The 22,206-nt window shown below is 40.6% G+C and overlaps 1 protein-coding gene across 1 annotated transcript; it reads left to right on the top strand.

Moving 5' to 3' along the window:
• The first annotated feature begins 5,630 nt into the window (after window positions 1-5,630).
• SLC38A2 (solute carrier family 38 member 2) lies at window positions 5,631-21,927 on the top strand. Its single transcript, XM_082049921.1, has 16 exons — window positions 5,631-5,909; window positions 6,567-6,752; window positions 7,077-7,158; window positions 7,273-7,388; window positions 10,292-10,365; window positions 10,463-10,555; window positions 10,749-10,830; window positions 13,869-13,951; window positions 14,895-14,953; window positions 15,083-15,232; window positions 15,996-16,075; window positions 16,177-16,277; window positions 16,639-16,763; window positions 17,454-17,598; window positions 17,718-17,815; window positions 18,562-21,927. Exons 2-16 carry the CDS (start codon window positions 6,637-6,639, stop codon window positions 18,658-18,660), a joined length of 1,503 nt encoding a protein of 500 aa, XP_081906047.1. The 5' UTR covers window positions 5,631-5,909; window positions 6,567-6,636; the 3' UTR covers window positions 18,661-21,927.
• The last annotated feature ends 279 nt before the right edge of the window (window positions 21,928-22,206 follow it).

Genomic DNA, 22,206 nt, shown 5'->3' with positions numbered 1-22,206 from the left:
TTCTACCTATCAGATTGATGAGGACTCCTCAGTTTCAAAAAAGACGACTATGAAAAGCATAATAAAGGTTCATAAAACCCAATCCTTACTGTGCAAAACCTGGGGATCTCAAGTGAACTGATCAGGAAGAAATCTGGGGAAAAATATGAACAGATGGAAATTTTTTTGTAAATGCCTAAGTAAGCTTTGCTATCAATTATGACAAATATCAAATTATACAGGGGTTCAAAGTAATTCAACAATTTCATACAGATGAGCACCAGAAACTATTAAATACAAACATGTGACTACAACCTTTGGTTCGGTAAATCCTAAACATCAGACTGCTAGAACGTAAAACTGGCCCTATGCTCTTCCCTACCCTTTGCCACAGAGGAATCTGCTCCTGGCCACTGCCAGAGAAAAAGTAACAGATTTTAGGGATTTTTTGGGATACTGTAAACAGTTACTCTTGTGCTTTATGTACTGGAGATGAAAAGTGGAATTTTAAGTTCAGTAAATGATAGTTGTTATCCACAAAGTCCTCAAGCCATTCAGTCCTCAAATTATTTAGGAATATCAGCATTTTTACACACAAAAAAAAAGGGGGAGGAATAATACCTTCAATTTTACATACACACATTTACAGAATGGAGATCCAGTCACGACTTTTTATTACTATCTGTTTGCACTGTATTTTTTGTAATAAATACTAAGTGAGGAGATTATCTTGTTCGTTCACTGAGGTTTTATTTTCCATCGATGTATAGTGCTTGCACTACTGGGAATAAAAAAATAAATAAATATATGAGATAAAGACTTAAAAATTCATGTTAATTTCACATAGGAAAAAAATCAGTGTTTGATGAGTGGAAAAAATGAATCAAGATTAATAGAGAAATGCTATTTTTAAAGCCCTTAAAAACATTGCAGAGTTAAAAATATAAAATAGAAATTATTTTTATAGCAGCTGGTAATGTCCATTTAAGGCTGACAGTTTCTTGCAGATGACTAGTAGTATATATGTCACGCAGCACCCACTGTTTTGAGTTTATTGCAGTATAACGGCATAATCAGATGTCTTAAAAACTCAGACTGAGAATCTCTCCCTATTTTTAGTTTAAATCCAAGTTATAATTATAGTAAATGTACTATTTTTTAAAAGAATGCTGCTGCTTATGTTCTTAACATAGTGATCTTCTTGTTTTCATATTGCAAAACTGAAACTAGACTAGGATAAACACAGAGGGAAAAAATTAAGGCTTAAAGTGAATTTAATATGTAACTCCAACTCACCATCGCAAAGCCCAAGAGGCAGGACATGCAATCCTGCATTCCTTATGCACTCGTAATACCTCTTGGCTTCAGTGGAAGTTTTGTTTGAGAAAGCGTATAATCGGAACCTATAATTTCATTAATTGCGCGCCACAGGCAGTCCATGTGAGGTAAGAATAATGAACCAAACTGGCTGGAAGGACAGTGAACCCTCAGCCCCACCTGCACCTTTGTGGACCACCAAGTCCACGCAGCGCAACTGTGAATCCTCATGTTCCCCACCCACACACACTTCCAGCCTTTCCTTGTGACAGTGTCCGTCATGTAGAAGAGCCCACCGTGCAGGTGCTTCATTTGGGAGACAATACAGCTCCCAGGTCTCTATCACGAGACACTCTGCATCACCAGCCTTCCCCGGGCTCTTGGCAGTACCGAGGATTTCACCCGATGCAGATCCTTACTCTGTTGGGATTTGTATATTATTCATACTAAGCAAAGGCAAAATGAATGTTATGTAGCTATTAGTACAGAATGCTTTGACATATTACATATTTCATTAGATATCCTTTGGGCAATTTAGGAAGTATCATCTAAAAGCCATGTGGATAGACTTGACTTTTACAGTGTTACTGTACACATAACTTTTCTATGCATACTATAAACATAAATGACTCTGCTGGGCATGTGCTACAGATAGTTGTACAGTATTCCCCAGTTTGTTTATATATGTGGGAAGAAATAGCATGAAACAAGAACCTCCCATATTATAAAGGCCTTTTATTTGCTAAAACATGAGCATAGAAAAAGCACAGGCACTTGCCAGCTAGTTCTTCTTTTTCTAAACATAAAAACAACTAATCCAATTTAAAAAGAAACCATTTGCAGGCTAATAACTGGTAGGCCATGTTACAGCAAGGGGTGAATCTACAGTAAGTTCACAGCTGCAAACTGACATTTAGAAGTACGCAGCCAAGAGCTCTTCAGCTACAAAAACCTTGTTACCTTCCTGTATAATAAATTGGACACTCTAGTTCATTTCTACATTTATAATTGAAGACAACTCATTTTTTACACCACCTACCTCAAGATTAATTCATATTTTCTTTTACTACATCCTTAGAATAACGTTTCCTATTTTCATTTGTCTGGTTTTGCTTTGTTTTGAAAATGTAAAGCATCACCTCCCATATGGTTATTAGATCTTTCAGCAAGGGAAACCTAAGAACAAGACACATCACCCACAGCTCTGTATTAAATGAAATACAGGAACATGTCTTTCACTATTTAAAAACAAAAATCTTTACCAGTCTTTAGCCTCCAGAATGGTGCTGGGTTATCTTATGAATACATAAAAGCAGAAAAAAAATCTCCAGATTAAAAAAAAAGGTCATTCTTAACTATTCTAAAAGCTCAGACTTCATAAGGAAGCTTGCAATGAGTAGATGCACACACACACAAAAGAAAGACAAACTAAAAGGCAAAAAAATTGAAGGTATAAAGATGAGGGTGACTGAGAAAAAATGAGGATGAAAAGAAAGAGAAGGAAAAAAGAACATAAGAACACTTTAAAAAGAAAAAATAAAGACACTGAAAACAAATGAATTGTTTAAACTCTGGTGGGAGGAACTGATGAATATTAACTTGTATTATTGTGATTACAAAATACATTTCAAAATTGGATGAAACACATTGGATGTATGTTTTGCCAAGGACATTCTTGGCAATTACAAAATCAGGAAAATTATAATTCAATCAGTGAGGCATTCCTTAAAACCACTTGAAAAAGGAGACCATTTGAACCACCAAACAGGCTGCATGGGTAAAGACTTTAAAGACTCAATATTCTGGAGCAGTGCAGACTGCAGTCGTATGTTGCATAGTGAACCTCCCAATAATGGGGCCATTAGACAAATAGCAACTTTTTCTTGAATGTATTTTACCAATTTTAATTCTCATAAATGAGCAACAAAGCCTCATCTTTTTGCCATATAAAATGAGGGCGGTTCTAGTAAATAAAATTAAAAAAAAAAAATCAAGTACTCCTACTGTGAAACTTATTTTGGACTAAAATCTGGTTTTAACTTTTTAAAAAACTGTACTGTTCATGGTAACCAGATCACATCTATGAAGATGGCTTCCATATTTATCAAATGCACATGAGACTCTTTACCATGCACCAAATCTGCGTGCTTGCCTTGCAAAGGATGCTGCTGTCAGTCCCTCCAACAGCTGCGGTCCTAAAAACGCTGTGGCTGCGTCATCACATTTGTTGTTATCCTAGCAAAATCCACAGTACACGGGTCACCTTGACCTCTCTCGTGTAAACAGTAATTTCACAGAACTGCTAACACCTGAAGAATGGGATTGACTGAAAAATGCACAAGGAATTCACTGTTCCCATTCTAAAAGGCGTATGACCTGGCTTCCACAGAGTAATGCTTATTCACCTATCACTGTGATTGCACTTTGAAGTGGAGCTGTGCAGTCCGTGGGCTTAACCCATCAGATTGCTGCAGCTTTTGCAAACTGCCGGTTATGCAGTCGGATTTTCAGAGGGACCGAAAATTCCGGTTACAGCCACTTCTGGTGCAACTTTAGAATACCTCAGGGCCCTAAGCACCCTAAGTTGTACTTTGCCTTGTCTGCAAGCAGAGGAGACCCGGCCCCAAGACATCTTGAACCACCGGATGGTTCGGCGGGCAGGCAACTCAGCCCCAAAGCGGCCGGAGCTGTCCTCCGGGGAATGTCAAACCCCGCTGCGGGGCTGCTTGTCCTCGCCCCCGCCCCCACCCCACTCCCCCGCCGCCCTCCAGAACACGGCGTGGGGCGCCGCCCGGCCGCTCACAGCGCCCAGCCAGGTCCCGAAGCGGCGCGGGAGAAACCCACGGGGCCTTCTCGAGCCGGACCGCACACAGCCCGCGGAACCGGCCTCCCACGGAAGCAGGTGCGACGGCGCGGCCGCTCCGTGCCCCGGGGCTGCGCGGGAAGGCGCCGCAGCGCTCCCTCACCGCGCCACCGCCTCACAGGCCGGGCTGGGCTGCGGGGGGGCAGAGGGGGAGACGTGACGTCACGTGCCGGATGGGGGCGGGGGGGAACTGCAGGGATGGAAAATTTTCGGCTCCGCGTCTCCTGCGCGTGCCCTCGCCGTGCCCCGCCCCTCCTTCCCCTTTCCCCCCCCGCCCCGGCGGCGGGCGCGCTCCAGAACGTTCTGTGGCGTTAACGGTCGGAGTGCCGCTGCCTCGCGCCGCCAGGCAGCTTCCCGCCCGCCCCGGCGGCAGCAGGGGGCAGAGCCGCCGCCACCGGGGTCTGCAGTGGGGGGGCGGGCCGGGGCCTCCCGCGCGGTCTCACCTTAGGGACCCCTCGTCCGCCCCGGCAGAGCCCAGGGGCCGCGCGGGTGCAAGCCCGGGGGTTCACGGGGGCAAAATGACTGGGTGGCTGGGCACCCTCCGTCCTCGAGGCTGGCGTGGGAGCGCGCTGCTGCCGCGGGGACAGGGCGATGGCTGCTGCAGAACCCCCACAGAAACAGTGACCAGATACTCCCTCGCTGCCCCCGTCGAGCCCCCTCCGGAGCCGCAACCTCTGTGTGAGGGGCTGGGGCGAACAGTAAAGCTCCGCTCCCCCCTTCCACGGGGCATCGAGCAGCAAAGCCCTCAAACGTTTCTGGAGTGATTGCCTGAGGGGAAGGAAGCAGGGTATTATTTTTTTCCCCCTCTGCTCCCTAAAGTGGGGTCTATGCTGCATCACATCACTAGGGGGAGGCCGTAACTCTCCATCACTTCCCGGAGCACACGCTCGGGGACCCTTTCAGCTGTCCGCGGGACCGGGGCTTGCATGTGCTCGTTTATTAAAAATAGCGAGTGACTGCAGCGAGTAGCTATGGGTCGGTGGCACCTCAACCCCTGTCATGCACCGTGCTACTCGGCAACGCCAGAGCTGAAGCCCGGGAGGGAGCCGAAGGCTGGCACAGAGTGGAAACGGGGAGGAAACCTCCTCGGTGAGTCGGTGCCCGGTGCCGCAGTCGCGCTGCAGATGCTGCACTGGGCAGGTGGAAGCACCTTTCGGACATGGCGCTCTTGACCAGTACCGCAGCGTCCCGTCTCCGCTGCGAAATGCAATTGCCCCCACTGTAAACACAGCAAAACTGCTCGGCGTACCGACCGCTGTCATGTGCTGGCGGCCCCGCTCCCGAACCCCCCCGGGCACACGCCGGTGCCGCCTCCCACCCCCCAGTCAGGCGCGCCCCAACCCGCCGATGCCCCCCCCGCAGCAGGCCCGGGGGTCAGTCGGGCAGCGCGGGCGGCAGGGGGCGGTGCGGCGGCGGGCGGGCGCCGCGCCCCTTCGCGATGACGCGCCCACATTCCTGCCTGAAGAGCAGCGGCTCCCCGAGGGGGCCGTCAGACCGGGATCGACGTCGCTGCTGAGCTCTGAGCGCCTCAGCCGGAGCACCACGGACACGATATTTTTTTTCTGTTTCACACCGCTGGCTTTTTAAAGTTTTTTTTTCTACCTTTATTTATTTAGGGTTCTGTTTTCGCTGACGCTTTATAGTTAAGGGTTTTTTTCTTCCCCTTGTAAGAAGCAGCAGCAGAGAGAGGAGCATCTCTTTATTCCGAGGCTTCGGGAGGAAACCTCGCTTTCAAACTCTTGCGGAGAAGGTACGGCGCGGCGGGTGCCGGCTGTTAGGCGGCCGTCGGGAGGAACGGGGCGAGTTTCGGACGCAGCGCGGCTGGTCCTTCGCGCCTTTGTCCGGCGGCAGCTCCCGGCTCGCTGCCTGAGACGCTGCCGGGCTCTGCCCGGAGGCGCGGCGGCGGGCGCTCGGAGGTACGCGCTGCTGCCGCATCGCAGAAAGGTGGAAAAACCCCAAACGACTGCGGCGCGGTGCAGTCTCGTGACCGATTTGCATTTTTCCATTGAGAACGCCGGCATACGCGGTATCGCTGGCAGGGAGGGAGATGAATGCTGGACCGTCTGCGGGACGGGAGCTCCGGCAGCTAATGTGACAATCGCCCATCGGTGTTGCATCAGGCTCCGCTATCGGGGGGGGGATGGGGAGTGCGGCGTGGCGTGGCGCTGCCTCTGCCTCGGCCGGTCCGCGGCGCCGTTGCGGGCAGCGCTGTCCCGGCGCAGGTCGCGCGGCGACCCCGCCCCGCCGCGGGTCTCACCTTTGTCTGCCCGCGCGCCCCCCGCCCCGCGCGCCTGGTACTTTTCCACTCGGCGGCGGGCGGGGGCCGCCGAGCCGCGGGCGCGCGCTGGCCACGTGACGGGCCGCGCGGCGCCCGCTGCGGCACTGACGTCGCCTCCCACCTCCGCAGGCGCGGCGAGTCCCGCCGGCAAGGACAAAAGAGCGGCCGACGAGCCCCGACCCCCGGCACCGCCACCGCCATGAGCAGCGCCGAGATGGGCAAGTTCAACATCTCCCCCGACGAGGACAGCAGCAGCTACAGCTCCAACAGCAACGACTATAGCTACCCCTACCCCACCAAGCCGGCCATGAAGAGGTGAGGGGGCTCAGCCGGCCCGGGAACGGGCAAGCACCCAACCCTGGCGACAGGAGGCACCAAGAGGCTGTGATCCACCCCAGCCCTCGTTTAAAATGTTCCTGCGGGTCTAGAGGTGGTGCGTGTTGACGTGCGCGATGTCAACATAAATGACTGCGGCTGTGAACATGCGCAATGCTTTGTGTACTGGGCAGATCAGCAGGTGGGGGGGGGTCTTCTTTTTGGGTCATTCCGTTGGTTTTCTCGTTTCCCTTTGAAGTGGATTGGAAATGCTAAACGGGAAGTGAATATGCAATGGTGACTAATGATGCAATGCTTTTACAGCCACTATGCGGATATTGATCCAGAAAACCAAAATTTCTTGCTTGACTCCAGTCTTGGAAAGAAGAAATATGAAACTCAGTATGTAAGTATATAGCAATAACATTTTTAAAAAGGGCCTTCTTGCCAAATGTATGTTTGTTAATTCTGAAATAAGCAATAACTTGCTATTAATTATTACCTGTCTCCCTTTTCTCAGCATCCGGGTACCACTTCCTTTGGAATGTCAGTATTTAATCTAAGCAATGCTATTGTGGGTAGTGGCATCCTTGGTCTTTCTTTTGCCATGGCTAACACTGGAATTGCTCTTTTTGTGTAAGTATCTTTTGGTTCATCAAAAACCAAAAATCTTTCTACTGTGTTATTAAAACAGAAAAATCCTTTGTGTAAAAACGACTTTTACAGAATACCCAGTCATTGCCATTGCTTCGGAATTGCATTTTAGGATTTACAGCTTGTTTTAAATTAAGAGATTTTGATACATTCAGAAGGACATGGAAAAATGAAATGGATTAATTGCAAGTTCTGTAACCCACAAAACATTTTACAGTGAATTTTCCTTTACTTAGCTGTAGTTTCTCCACAAATAGACCGATAGACTTCCCTTTAGAATTCCACTACCCAAGTAGAAAAGAAAGGTACTACTCAGCAGACAGAGATCTGTATTAGCTTTTTCTTCCAGAGTTCACTGATTGAAATTAATGACAACTAACTGTTCAATTAGTGGAAGTTGTAATTGCACAAAAAGTTCATGGTTAGGCTGTAGAGAGTTACAAGAAAAGTGTAGGCGGAAGAGGATTATTTGTTTGTCTCTTGCAAGTCTGGCCATGTCTACAAAAAATTTCTGTGGCTCAGTCCTGCTGATCAGGAATGTGGTCTTCTTTTCCTCAACTGGCATAGTTTTGCCTGTAGAGGTACCTTGTACATACACCAATGAAGAAATACTTTTTATTGCTGTGCTTTTACTCAATTCAGGGAACTGGTTTCAGCTACATGTATAAAAATCGCTGTCTCACTGCAAGGGAGGGATGTGGAATAATGAGCATATCTTCATTAGCATGTCTATATTGGCAAAAGCTTTCAAGTATAAGACAAGACTGCAGTAATGTAACTGAAAATGGCATGAGGAGACAATTGCATACGGTACTTCTATATGTCTTGGGGAAGATACATTTTTCATATATTTGAGGCAGTTCAGCTCACACAACATGTAATATCAGTGACTGAATGCAAATGGGAATCCATGGATATGTTTAAAATAACCTTGTATTTTTATCATGGAAATAAATGTGCTGTGTTCAAGGATGGGTAACGTTTAGTTGGAAATTTACCTTACTCTTGCCAGATCCCAGGAAGTTGTAGGTCAGATTTACTTCCAGATATTTCACAGTATACCTGCGTGGTACTCAGGTTTCTTGAGGAAACTGCAAACATGTAGTTTTGATGTAAAAGATTTTATTTTAAATATATGGTAATTTGGGATTTTTTTTTGCTAAGACTTTCACTAACGTAGAAGATAATAAACTGAATTAACAACTTAGCAGCATGTTTTCAGAAGAGAGATATATTTCACCTCTCAACACATCGGTTTTCTGCAACATGTAGAAGATAATCAGCATAATGTGCATTAGAACATCTCTGAGGAAAGGAAAAAAAAATAAGGTTAGGTATTTAAACAGATTTTTTCTGAAGAAGTGTTCAAAACTGTATTTAACAGTTGGGTGCTGAGGTTGTTTAGATACCTTTCATTTCCAGATTCCGCATTCAAATCTATTTGCATTAGTACTGATTCAAAGATGAACTGGTTTGTTACCTTTCAAAACATATTGTAGTTTGTATAGTTCCAAGGCAGGAAAGCAGTTAATCACTGATGATACTGAGGAGTTATGATGACACTGAGGGCATTACAGATATCCTTTAATAGCTGGGTTACAGATTCAGATCCAGATGTACTTGATTAAGGCAGTAAATTCTTCAAAGACTGTGTAGAGTCACTTGTGTCAGTGCTGTGACTTGTCACTTGTGTCAGCACTAAATAAATGAATGATACAGTCTGGAAGCCAGAAACTGAGTGAGCTTTGAGATGATTTTGCTGACTGATCTTGTCAACACCATAGGCAGCCGTTTGAGGTTAGGAGTGATGGGCCCAGGATCTGTGCTGTTTTAATGAAATGTAACCCTTGCACATCTCGTGTGCTATTTCTAGTTCATGGCTGGATTAAATCCTGGTTAATCTCTACCTGTCACAAATACAGAGGTTTATTTGTGTGTGGGTGTTGGTGTTGAACTGGCATGGGAACTCAGGTTTCTTGGATTCCTTGTACAGATCTGTGAAGCTTTTCTCAGGTGTTCTTGTTTCCAGTTCTTTGTGCTGTGTTCACTGATTTCACCAACACTAAACATGACACAAAAGGAAATGTAAAGTATAGTCTGGGAAATCTAAATGGAACTTGCCATTTTTGAGCAGATGAGCTGATTTTTAGGTTTTCTATAAAGCAGAATGCTGGTACTGATGTAAGAAAGACCAGGGATTTTTTTATTGTGTTGTAATTTTCCACTGTGGTCTTTGGGAGTTGAGAAGTCCCCCTAGTGTGCCACGCCAGGAAGTGCATTTGGTGTGGGAGAGATACGATAATCTGAATTTTAGATATTGCAAATACGCTTCTGGAAATAATACATAGTGTGCATAAAAGCTGTGGGGAAGACAAGCCACTAGCAATTCCCGTGTAAGCACAAATGAAGAGCAACATTTGAGCAAAGAAAGTTTTTTTTAATGACAATAAATATGTATTTCTGTGTGAAGAGATGGCTCTCAGTACATCTGAATTTTCAGTTAATTCTTTAAGGCTTTTGCAGTTTCAACTTTATGTTTTAAAAAAAAGACATTACACAGGTTTAAGCTGAAAAGCTGATTTGTTTAAGACCAAGAGATAATCTTCACTTTAGCTAGAGTTAGGCACTACTCGAAGTTCAACAGATGCATGACGCAGTGTTGAACAAGGATAGGCAGATAGGAAAAACATTTGGTTTCTTGCATTGATACAAAACCGTTCCAGCTGTTACTTTGTTATATTTTTTCTATCAAATGTAGCCAATTATAATGGCCTTAGACATGTCAGTGCATGATTAATGTTTATGTTTGATCTGCTTTTATTTAGTAAGGTTACAGTAAGTCATTTATGGCTATTAAAAATTTGCATGCTTTCCCTCCCCCACAGGATACTCCTACTGGTTGTCTCAATATTATCTTTGTATTCAGTGCATCTCCTTTTGAAGACTGCCAATGAAGGAGGTAAAGCAAATTACAGTTTTACAAACATACGGTATTTCTTTCATATAGTATCTTTGTAAAACGCACCCTGCCATTGGATTCTTTTGTTTTATTTTAGGATCTTTATTGTATGAACAATTAGGAATGAAGGCATTTGGTATGGCTGGAAAACTTGCTGCTTCTGGATCAATTACAATGCAGAACATTGGAGGTGAGGAGATCTTAACATGTCTGTACTGTCAGTAGTAATTGTTCCCTACTTATTCTTGGAGACTTTTTTTTTCACACAACATGTGTTCATTAACTGCTTGTGTTCAAGTCAAGTTATGAAACATGTTATGTGATTCTTGCATCTTGTGGCATATTCTATATTTGTAATGATCTATGATGTTATTCACCTACAGCTATGTCAAGCTACCTCTTCATAGTGAAATATGAGTTACCATTGGTCATCAAGACATTTATGAACATCGAAGAGACCACAGGGTAGGTGTTAGAACTCCTCATCAGAGAAACTATTAGGAGAAACAAATACGGAGACTGTATATATTTTTATATGAAGACTACGTTCGGTATGCCATAGGGTAGCTTCTTACTCAGACAGAGATACAGTAAGTTTGCCCTTCCCCTGAGTGCTCCACTTCATTTAGATCCAGCCTGTCCTGGGAAAAGGGTAGAAAAATACAGGTATCTCATCATCTTACATAAAGCTGTTCTGTAAAGAACATCAGGTAAGTGTTAGTGTATGTACCAGTCAGTACATACTGTAGATAAGGAAAGATAAATGTGGTTATGGTTGGTTTTGGTTTGTTTTTTTATTTTTTCTATCTTACTGCATTCCAGCTGGTTTGGACTGATTATTTTGGTTTTCTAGTGTTAATATTGTGGTAAGGGATTAAATATAAGATTAAGGTGCAGTTATATAATGAATGTCTTAAGTAACAGTTCTCAGAAAAACATGGGGACTAAACATTGTACTAAACCAGAGTTTAAATGCCCAAGGAGGATGCATTGCTATTTAGCTTTGGAGACACCTTGACTCCGTAGTGGCTTTCTTGCTTGGTTTTAAAAGTGGGTGACTTGGATATTTTATCTACCCGTACCATCTGAAAGTTAGACTTTAATCTCATCATTACTCTGGACCTTGAATAATCAGTGGAGAAGGGTGATCATGTGTAGTGGTCAGCTCAGTGCACGTGGCTTAGACACCTGTTGTGGGCATCTCTGAAGAACATTTTAACGTATTACTCCATGTTGAGAGGGTGTGTAAAAACAACTATCTAAAACAAGATGCCTGACTTCAAAGGGATAGAGTTAAGTGCTATAAATCTCACTCTTCAGAGTTGTACTTCTGTGCCTTGTCCTGAAGTGTCCCAGTCTTGAGAGGGCTGAGCAGCTCAAGACTCCAACTTGAACCTAAGCCTGAGTTCAGAAGGTAGGCATTTTTTTGCCTGTGTTCCCTAAGGGGTTCAAGCCATTTGGTGGTGTTCATACAGCTTGCTGATAAGACATTGTCATGACAACAGTGCTAGCCATCTTTTTTTTTTTTTTTTTTTTTTAAATGTACTTAAAAGAATGCACCTACTCCATTTACTTAGTACTGTACTGTTTACAAATTCTTTGCTGAGAAAGTTAATTTCCCTCCTTTGGCTGAATTCAAGTCCTTATTTTCAACTTCCTAAGAAAGTCCCTGGAGTATCCAGTACTTACAAGGGGGCTTGGAGGCAAGTATTTTTAATTGTCCCATCTTCAGAAAATAATTCAAAATTGGTTGCAGTTCAGGTGGGAAAATTTAAGGCTGTGAATCTCACTGGATACAGCTGCTGCTCTGCAAATCCGACAGACAAAAATTCAGAAAATGAGATTTGTATCTTCAGTGTTTTCTTGTTGGTTGGTACTAGGTAGCTGTACACTGATTTAAATTAAATCTTTTCTCAGTGCTCTGGCAATTGTGGATCCCATTTAACTGACGCTCTCCATGCGTTGCTTAGGGGAGTCTGGGTGGCTACCATTGGCATGGATTCCACTCTGGCAGCCTGGTGCCTAAAATGTAAGCACTTATCTGTTTAAATGTCCCAAAATAATGCTTACTGTAGAAGAAAATATTCTGGAATTCTGAGACAATATTGTAAATAGTAGCTCTATTATTAAATTTTGTTTTGCAGTTATTTTAATTCTCAGCTCTATTTTGAAGCTGTGCAATCCCATTCTTTATTCTTCAGCACAGAAAAACTTCTAAGTCCTTGATCTGAAAGTCAGGATGGCCTTTACATGGTCCATGCACAGTAACAGTGCATATTCTTATGACTGTAACAAATTCAAGGAATCTCTGTGCTGTGATTTCTTCTAAATTTACCACAAGACAACTAAATTTTTTTAAAAAGGGAGCCAAAGGTACGTGACATTGTCATACACATCTGAACTTTCTATAATACATTTGTTATGTTTAATTATCCCAGATAAAACTGGAAGGATGACCGAATTTTTTCTGCATTTACTACATATATCTGGAGCAAGTCTGTTAAAGTTACTCCGTATTTGCATTAGCGTATGTGGATTTACAATTCAGCAATTGAGTTTGAATGCACACATTTCCAATTAGGTCATTATTTTTTTTTTGTTTACCTAAGTAGTAGACAGTCCATTTTAAAATAAATCCTGTTAGCTGATATCATAACAGGATATAAAGTATTAATATTGAGGAATAAATGCTTAGTGTTCTTGAGTTGCATAAAGCAGATGGGATATTCCTGTAGGACAGATGAAGAAGGCAGTCACCCTGCCACAATTCAATACTCAAGATGTTTTTCTCTTAGTTCCATGAAATTGCATTATATTTACACAGATCTAACTTTGTTTTCCTGTGTGTCAAAGGAAGGTGTGAATCTTCTAACACTCAAAAATATTTTGTCAAAAAGTAGCTGGTGCTTCTTATGGAATAAATGGCAAAAATGATCTGAAAGAAAAAAATCTTCTGAGGTTCTTACCATAGTTTCCCTACTGAAGGGACTAAATGTGCCTCCAAGAGACTCCCAGTGCTTGTGGGCTTGAGCTACTGCATCAACACCAGCCCTCACCTGTTTTTCTTCAACTCCTGCAGAGTACCTAATAGAATTTTATTTCCGTTAAAAGTGAATCACCACCCTGCTGGGGCCCTGCAGTGTGTTAATACATCTGCAGAGTTGGGAACCAACACTTAAGCAAATTACTATTTTTCCATCATTGATCCCAGATGACTTTTTTTCTGACCAGTCATTTACTTTCCTGTCTTCTGACTTTCAGATGCATATTAATTTTAGAAAAGGACACTAAAGGAAAGGCACAATGCAGGTTTGGGGTGAGATAAGATATTGTAGAGCTTTAGGTCCACATAGTAAGTTGAATGCTGACCCTTTGTGACATTAGGCTTTGCATTTTTTTTAAAAAAGCTATGTGTTGTAGAAGATAAGAGTGAAGACTAACCTGCAAATGTCTTAATTTTTAAATACTTTGATTAGATACTAATATTACCTTTTTTCCTACAGAGAATGGTATCTTAATGGTGACTACTTAGTGCTGCTGGTGTCTGTCATCCTTATTCTTCCCCTGTCCTTACTGAAAAATTTAGGTAAGCAGTCGAGTTGAATCAAAATAAAAATGCATTGGAAATACTGTGGGGAAATGGTTTGATAATGATGCTGGAGTCTTGAAGTACTAAGTGAATTAACAGCTGTCTCCAAACTTGTCTCTTGGGACTAACCGGTGTTTAGGTAATTGCTGTCAATCTACATTAAAAAAAAAAAAAGTATCTTGAGTTACAGATGCATTTGTGGAAAATGAAGGGACAATAAATAGGATAGCTTTAGAATAAGGCTCAGCAGTGACTTTCTGTTTGTGTTCTTATCACAGTTTGGTCAGTAATAGCGAAATATTAGCAAATAGTGTTGTTAGCTATCCTATAACAGTCTCAAAAGAACAGGGACACAAGCCCTGGGAATTTAAATTGTATTAGTAATGTAAGCAGAAGTCACCTCTTTCATTTTAGATCCTAAGCAGTAGCAGAATATTGAAAGCAGATAGTTTATCTGAAATGGCTTTAGTCCAGTGATAATACATGAATAATTCAGTTAACACACTGTTTGTTCAGAGAATCCTGTAGTGGAACCTTACTGAGAATCTTGAATTACTTTCAAGTAGAAAACTTACTGTTTTCTACAAATTATTCAATAAAAACAGAAAGAAAAAAGCTAAGTTATCTTACAATGCATTCTATTTGAACTAGTCATTCTTAGTATATAGTAAGTCACATGGTGTGGGGATTTTATTGTAGGGGGGCTCTTTCGTAAATTATAAAGTGTAATATTACAGGTTCACTGTATGTACAGACCCTAATATGTCTTTGAGAACGTTCATAGCTGGGTTGACATTGCAGAAAGTCAGTCTTGTTCTGTGTAACACTAAGAAAATGGCCGTTGAAGAGATCGCTGTGTTTTACCATAATGTTAAGCCTTAAATTATGTTTCTGTTTATTGTACCTTAGATTTTTTTTTTTCTCTCTTTCTTGAACACAGGATATTTGGGCTATACCAGCGGCTTTTCATTACTTTGCATGGTCTTCTTTCTTATTGTTGTAAGTATATTCTTGTAGACTTCCTGTGCTGTTAAAACTGCATTTCAAAGTGAAATTAAACACAGTTTCTGAAAAGTTTGAGATATTGCATTAGTCAAAGTAACAATAAATACATGGCTTTATTTCTAGGTAATTTGGAAGATGTTTCAGATTCCTTGTCCTATGGACAGTGACATCGTGAACGTGACACTACTAAATGTTACAGTGGCACCTTTGGTAGATGAAAACATAACAGGTGATGATGTGTGCAAGCCAAAATACTTCATCTTCAATTCACAGGTAACTGACTAAAAATCAAACTCTGTGTTGAAAATAACTGAGACTTAATATATAGCAGATAAATAGGTCATCTTTTCCTTCAAGTAATTGGCCAGTTGTAAACTTGGGACGTGCTAATACTTTCTGTTCCAGTGGAGTTAGACACTGTTTACCTCGTGTGGTCTGAGTGTTTCCACATTCCAAATACACAGACATCAAAGGAGCTTGATGTGCCTTCCTGAGATGAGTGGCAATACACGTATCTCTTGTTCTTCAGCATAGCGCTAGTGAAGTCTTTTAAAAAAGTAAATTGCAGAAGAAGAAGTAGTAAATAGTAAAAGTGTGGAAAGGGGAAATGTATGCCAGCGTTTGGAGTAGACTTGAAGTTCCCAGTCATGAAGTCTTGACTCTTATGAATGCTCCCAATTAGAGTGGTAAATCTCCACACATGGTGAGAAAGTGTGTGCAACAGCCAATACCAAGATCAGGCTATAATGGCTTAAGTCTATGAGAGGCAGAACTTAATTCTGGATGCAAATACATTCAGCTCAGCATGGACTTCAGAGATTTGAGAGTACTTGGTACCTCAGAGTCTGTGTTTTAGAAAGCACGAACTTGTTTTAATTTTTGCCAAAGTTTCCATTGTAAAGTATATAGCTAGTCTTTGTCAAAAAGTAAACTGATGCCCAAGTCAAAACTGAAAAAAAACCTACCGATTTAATTTTCTAAATCTAAATTTCTAGTGTCTTTTGAGATACTTAAGAAAGGTACTTTTGTTTTTTAGACTGTGTATGCTGTCCCAATCTTGACATTTTCTTTTGTCTGCCATCCTGCGATTCTTCCTATCTATGAAGAACTGAAAAGGTAAATGTTAGATATGTGCCTGTAATTTCACTAGACAAACAGAAATAGTATAAAACAGTATGATCTCATTGCTAACAATGTTTCTTTTTCTCTTCCTTTAGCCGAAGCCGTAAAAGAATGATGAATGTGTCCTATGTATCTTTTTTTGCCATGTTCCTCATGTATTTATTGGCTGCTCTCTTTGGATACCTGACATTTTATGGTGAATATTGCCTTCTTTGCTTTCTTTTAAATGACCTAAATAAAACCACAGTATTTTTATGTTGGAGCAAGCAAACATTTACTATGAGTTCTAAATATACACAGTCGGGGTTTTTTTTTTAAAGTATTTTTATAAGTGCACACCCAGAAGCAGATCAGTAGTAGAATTAGGCCCAAGGCACAGAATTAAAATTGGAGTAAAACAGGTTGTCCTTGTGTTAAATTGAGACATGCTTACAGGAACTGTTGAGGCTTTCAATTCATATTGCTGTAATGGTAAAATTTGCTTAGGATTTAGAGCAGAAGTAGTTGTTTGAAAAGTATGTTGACTGCATCTAATTAAAATACTGTTTTCTATATAGGAAAAGTTGAACCAGAACTACTTCATACATACTCTGCATATCTGGGTCCTGATGTTCTACTTCTTATTGTGCGTCTCGCTGTACTTATGGCTGTAACCCTTACTGTACCTGTAGTTATTTTCCCAGTAAGTAATTCTTTTTTTTTAATCTTACTACCATTTTTCATTTTCATCACTTGTCCTGCTGCAGTCATGTACTGATTTGGCAACTCCCATTTATAGAATTTTTCTCTTAACTGGAAAAGGAAATTTATTCTAGTAAGCTTGATGATACCTCTCTATGCAGTTAATTAAAATAAATTAATTAGGCAATATTTCAAAGCAGTAGACCTAAATATGTTCAGTTATATTGTTTGCCTTCTATGGTTTAATTGGGAAGGTGGAATAGATTGCCACGTTATAGAAGTAGTTGTACTTTTGTATTATCAGCTTACAAAAGTCAGTGTGTTTTTATAAGTATATTGTGAGTACAGCTTCTGGCCGTTTAGGTGTAAATTGTTGAGCAACCTCCTTAGATGTTACAAAAATACCTGGGATTTATTTTTGTTAGAGACAGATGTCTTTCCTTCTGCCTTCCTCTTTACTGCCTGTGCTTTGAAAATCTAAATCACTGAAAAGAGAAATAGACAAGAAACACAGAGCTGCATCTGAAGTACAGGAAGTAAATATTTTTTTAAAAGTATTTCGTGGCTTTCAACTTCTATGAAAATCTGAAGTGTTCAGGAAAATTATGTTAAAATACTTTCAGAAGGAGGTGACGGTCACTGACTTCCATGATAAAGACTAAACTGGTTGTTTGTTTGTTCTGTTCAAAAGATCCGCACTTCCATTACCCAGCTGCTGTGGGCAGGGAAGGAGTTTAAATGGTGGCGTCACTGTTCCATTACGGTTGCTCTTCTGGTGTTTACCAACATCCTTGTTATCTTTGTCCCTACTATTCGAGACATCTTTGGATTCATTGGTAAGCATTTGCACATCAGTTCAAGCAGTCTTTCAAATCTCAGAAAATGCAGTTCCAGTCTAATAAAATTATAGTTACCTGTTTATGAATATTTATTTCTATGCTTTTTTTAAACACAGGTGCATCTGCAGCTGCCATGCTGATCTTTATACTTCCTTCTGCCTTCTATATCAAATTAGTGAAGAAAGAACCAATGAAGTCTGTGCAAAAGATTGGGGTATGTATAGGCAAATACATAATAGTTACATTTGTTTACTAATTCAGAGTAAGAACTTTAGTTTCCTTCTTCACAATTTAAGAATTTTGAAGTCCTTCTGAATGTAGTCAGTGAATTGCCATTTAATGTTGTCTGAGTTAACACATGGGAGTTACACAGGTACTTGTAACTGAGGAGATAGACATCACAAGGCTCAGTTCACTTCAGTGACTTTTCTCACCCCCCAATCTCAATAATAGGTAGGTCATTCTGTTGCTGGTAAGAACCAGTTTTCAACAAATTACCCTTAAGACTATACTAAAAAAGTCTTGTCATTCTCCTTTGAATTTTCTTTCACGATTTATTTACATAATTTACCCCATAAAAGCTGACCTCCACCAATTGTATGGGTCATCCTGACCAATCTTGGTGTGCTTAACCGATCTCAGACCTACTGACTCTGAATCGAATCTTGGACATACGGAGTCAGAATCAAGTCAGCACAGTGGCACACAGCCTAGCTGGTATCACCAGCTACATTGATTTCTGTCAGTTGAGGCTGAGGTCTGCTATACTGAAAATAAATGTACTTTTTTATTTGAAAAAGGTCCCCAAGTCTGAGAAAGATACCTAACTCCTTAACTGTTTACTGTGATCTCTTGTACCTTTTGCTTTGTCCTGCTTGAGCAATGGCATTTGTGCCATAAATGGGCATGACTTTATGGATATAGTAGCAGAAAGTGAAATATTTTGTTTTCTTTTTTCAGGCCGCGCTCTTCTTTCTAAGTGGTCTACTTGTGATGACTGGGTGTATGACACTGATTATTCTAGACTGGACCCAAAATGTTTCATCCGATGGCCATTAACTGCCCTGGTTTAATCTCTTAATACTCCACTTCAAATGCCAGTGTTCACTCAGATACTGAGAATGAAAATGAGCTCTTCAGCTTCCTTTAAAATGCAGATTCTTTATTGATGGTTCTTCTGATTGTAGAATACCCGAACTCTGTCTTTAAGAAACTATTCTGCACGATGGAAGTGGATATTAACATCAAACCACGTGAGTGTCTGGCTGAAGGAAGTGACAACTTTATTCCATTCCAGAGAATGGACAGAACTCTCTGTAGACTTTTATCAAGCCATGTTTGGCTTTCGTCATTGTTACTTGGATATTTTATTATTTTACTTGAATGTGCCTAATGGAACCATTTGATGTGAGAAATGACTCTTTAATTTACAGCAAAGTGTTTAAATAACCAATGAGAGAGAAAGAGAAACACTCTTATTTTTTTGTACCAAAAATTCTTATGGACCTCAAAAGCACTATTTTGACTTTAAGAAACATTTTTCTAAAAAGAATGAAATAATAACATAGAAGAGCTCATAAAAATATCAAATCAGTGTCGTAAATTAAATCAAGTTTGCCTTTCTGTAGAGGCATAATTAGAAGTAATTTTATTTAAAAAAATATTTCTAATGACCAAAACAGAAAATTAACCAATTCAAGTCAAAGTTTTCTAATTATAAATACTTCTCATGAAATTCACTTAGTTCAAAGTAGAGTGAAAATAATCTTGAAAATAATTTTTCAGCTTACTTAAGTAAATACAGTTACCCCCATTCCCAAAAGGGGTCTGGAAACCCACATTTTCAAGCTTTTCAAAAGTCCACCCTTTAGAACGGGTACGTTTGAGAAAAAACATAGTTAATCTAGAAATTATGAAGATGGCATTGACATTTCCATTCTTGAGGTACTCAATAGTGCAATTGAGTAAAACAGGGTTTGGGGGGTTTTGCCTTTTTTTTTCCTGTTGTAGATACAAATTGAATGGCACTGGAGCATATGATGCCATTAATACAAAACTCTCTGCTGGAGTTCTCTTAATTAATAAGGTCCATTGTCACTTGTAGCAATGTTTGTTGTTTGTTTTTTTTGTTTTATTTTGTTTTTTTCCTGTCCAATCTATCTTGAAATGTATCTGTAGGAAAACAAAAAGGTCCTAATGTAGTTTACTAGTTGTATAATATTCAAAAACTGTACAGTATTTCTCAAATTACTCATCTGTTATTGGATTTAGAATTACTTGACTATTCTGTTTCTGAGTCAAATCCACAAAATAACTGCACCAGTATTTCATGCTTGGTACAAACTCTCTTCACATACACAACTGGGATTCCTCTTCCAATTTATACTGTATAGTAGTGTTAAAGGTAACCTCATAGACTGGTTAGTCATCTCATACTTGTTTGCTTCAGAAATAGGTAAATTTCTTCTGAGCCCTAGCTAGCTAGCTGATGAAACAGGTGCTGTATGGTTGTGATTAGCTGTTTTGTTTCTAGTGCATGTTTACTCTTTCATTCTTATCCCAGGTTGAAGAGAAGTAACACTTGTATAACAGCGTACTTGGCTTATAAGAGGTTCTCAAACACAACAATACTGGGTACAAGAGCCTGGATAGAGATTATCAATGAAATAATCATGGCAATGTGGTCAGCTGTCTTCATCTGACACGATGTTCTAAAGATCTGATTTGCAAAGTTCCACTTGGTCATCGTGTCAGAGGGAACAAGTAAGGGCCTGTAATCTATTGACTAAACAGTGCCTGGAACTTTTCTGCTCTTATAGAATTAATCAGGAACAAATGTAAGTGATGTAGTCACTGTTTAACAGATAATGTCAATCTCTGCCCAGCCATTTAAAATCTATTAAAAAATTGCAGGTATTTTGTATTGATGATACTTCTGCATGACTGTAAGTACTGGTCACTAAGTCTGTAGTGTAAAGCTGTAATGAGAAGTTGGGTTCCTCTTGTGTTGTTTGTATTATTAGTGGGGTGATACTCAACTGGCAATTAATCATCCTGGAGTCAGCACTGGCAAACGCTCCTTAGGTACTTCTCTGCCTCAGGTACTGTACATCCATGGCCAACTGTCCCATGTTACCTGATCTCCACAGAAGTGCTGAGCAAGTGTCTCCTCAGTACTTGGCAGCTTTTCTTCTTCCTCCGCAGACACAGAAATGTAGAAGAGGATTAAAATGTTGTCTACCTTTGAGCAATTTGTAGCACATAAGGGATGAAGCGCTTCCCTCAGCAGCATTTAAAAAGAAAGTGAGAAATAGCCTGCTTTCTCTCAGTAGCCATAGAAGAGGAAGGAGATGTAAATGAGAAGTTACTACAGAACCCTCCTCAGCAGCCAGAGAGGAGGCAGATTTTTGTGATGACGCCTCATATCATACATGTCACTTAATTCTCTGAATGTAGCAATTTCCAGATTTGACATTATGTGTTATGTTATTTGATGACTGGCTCTCCACCTGCAACAGTTGAGTTCCACTTGGCTGGGTTGGTTTCCAACATATGATTTATTTAATTACCTTTTTCCCAAACCTGTTTGCTTAAAGTTACCTACATTGCAAACCACCTAAAAGAGCAGCTTCAGTATTAAACCACTGTTTTGTCACCTCGGTTAGACATCACTGTCTTCCATGATATTTCAGTCATAAATGTAACGTTATTTATAAAACATTAATCCATTGAAACTAAACCTATTTTTCAATATTTATGATAGTCTATGTACATAAATTGTATGTGTGTATATACTGTAAGTATAATGTATATAATGTAGGTTTGGAATCTGAGATATATGTATATAGTCCTCTCATTACTGATTGTTACATCATTTCAATGAGTTGTTCATGTACATCTGTATAACAACTGTCAAAAGAAAGATTCTTCTACAACAAAATATAATACAGAAATGGAAGAAATGTGTTACGCCTAAGGTGTTTAAGAAAACACTAAGATTGTATTTATTACAAATGTATATGTTGCAATAAAAATGGGAGTCACTTGGGTCCATAAAAAGCATTGTTCAGGTTCCTGTATACTTTTCCTCTAAAATTTACCATGGATGCTACGATTTCCTGAATTCAGCAACTTAACAATTTTTACCATCGAATGTATTTGTTAGGCCACCAAATTCAGGCATCCTACGGTACAACCCTGTACATATGTAAATACCCACTGTATTGTTAGAGGCCAACACTAACTACAGTTGTTGGCAGGAAGTGCAACACAGTTTCAATGAAACCTTGTATGTTTGTTTTAACTGAAATAAATAGATAAACCTAAGCAATGGTGTGGTGGGGATTTTTTTTTTGGGGGGGCGCAAACATTGAAAGATTTTCTTTAAAGATGATACTAGAAGTCTATTTCAGCCATGTTACACTTATTTATGAGCACTTTTCAGGAAGGGGGAAAAAGGAACAGTAGCATACAACTCAGTCCACAATTTATGCCACCGTGAGAGTAAACAGAACACATCTGGACACTAAAGAAAATGAGGGATTAAATTCTTCAAAGAACTTGTATTATGTCATTTTTTGCAGTACAGGTGTATCTGGAGGCAAG

The sequence above is a fragment of the Streptopelia decaocto genome, assembly GCF_964273445.1.
Source record: "Streptopelia decaocto genome assembly, chromosome: 1".
Classification (NCBI taxonomy): Eukaryota; Metazoa; Chordata; class Aves; order Columbiformes; family Columbidae; genus Streptopelia; species Streptopelia decaocto.
The sequence above is the reverse complement of the archived record's forward strand: the minus strand, read 5'-3'. Positions and strand labels throughout refer to the sequence as shown.

What these genes read in the sequence shown, in the direction of transcription:
- SLC38A2 (XM_082049921.1), top strand. Translation starts at nt 6,637, where the DNA reads ATGAGCAGCGCCGAGATGGGCAAGTTCAACATCTCCCCCGACGAGGAC. An exon ending in AGAAATATGAAACTCAGTAT is followed by an intron (nt 7,159 to 7,272) that starts GTAAGTATATAG and finishes CCCTTTTCTCAG; the next exon opens with CATCCGGGTACCACTTCCTT. An exon ending in GAAGACTGCCAATGAAGGAG is followed by an intron (nt 10,366 to 10,462) that starts GTAAAGCAAATT and finishes GTTTTATTTTAG; the next exon opens with GATCTTTATTGTATGAACAA.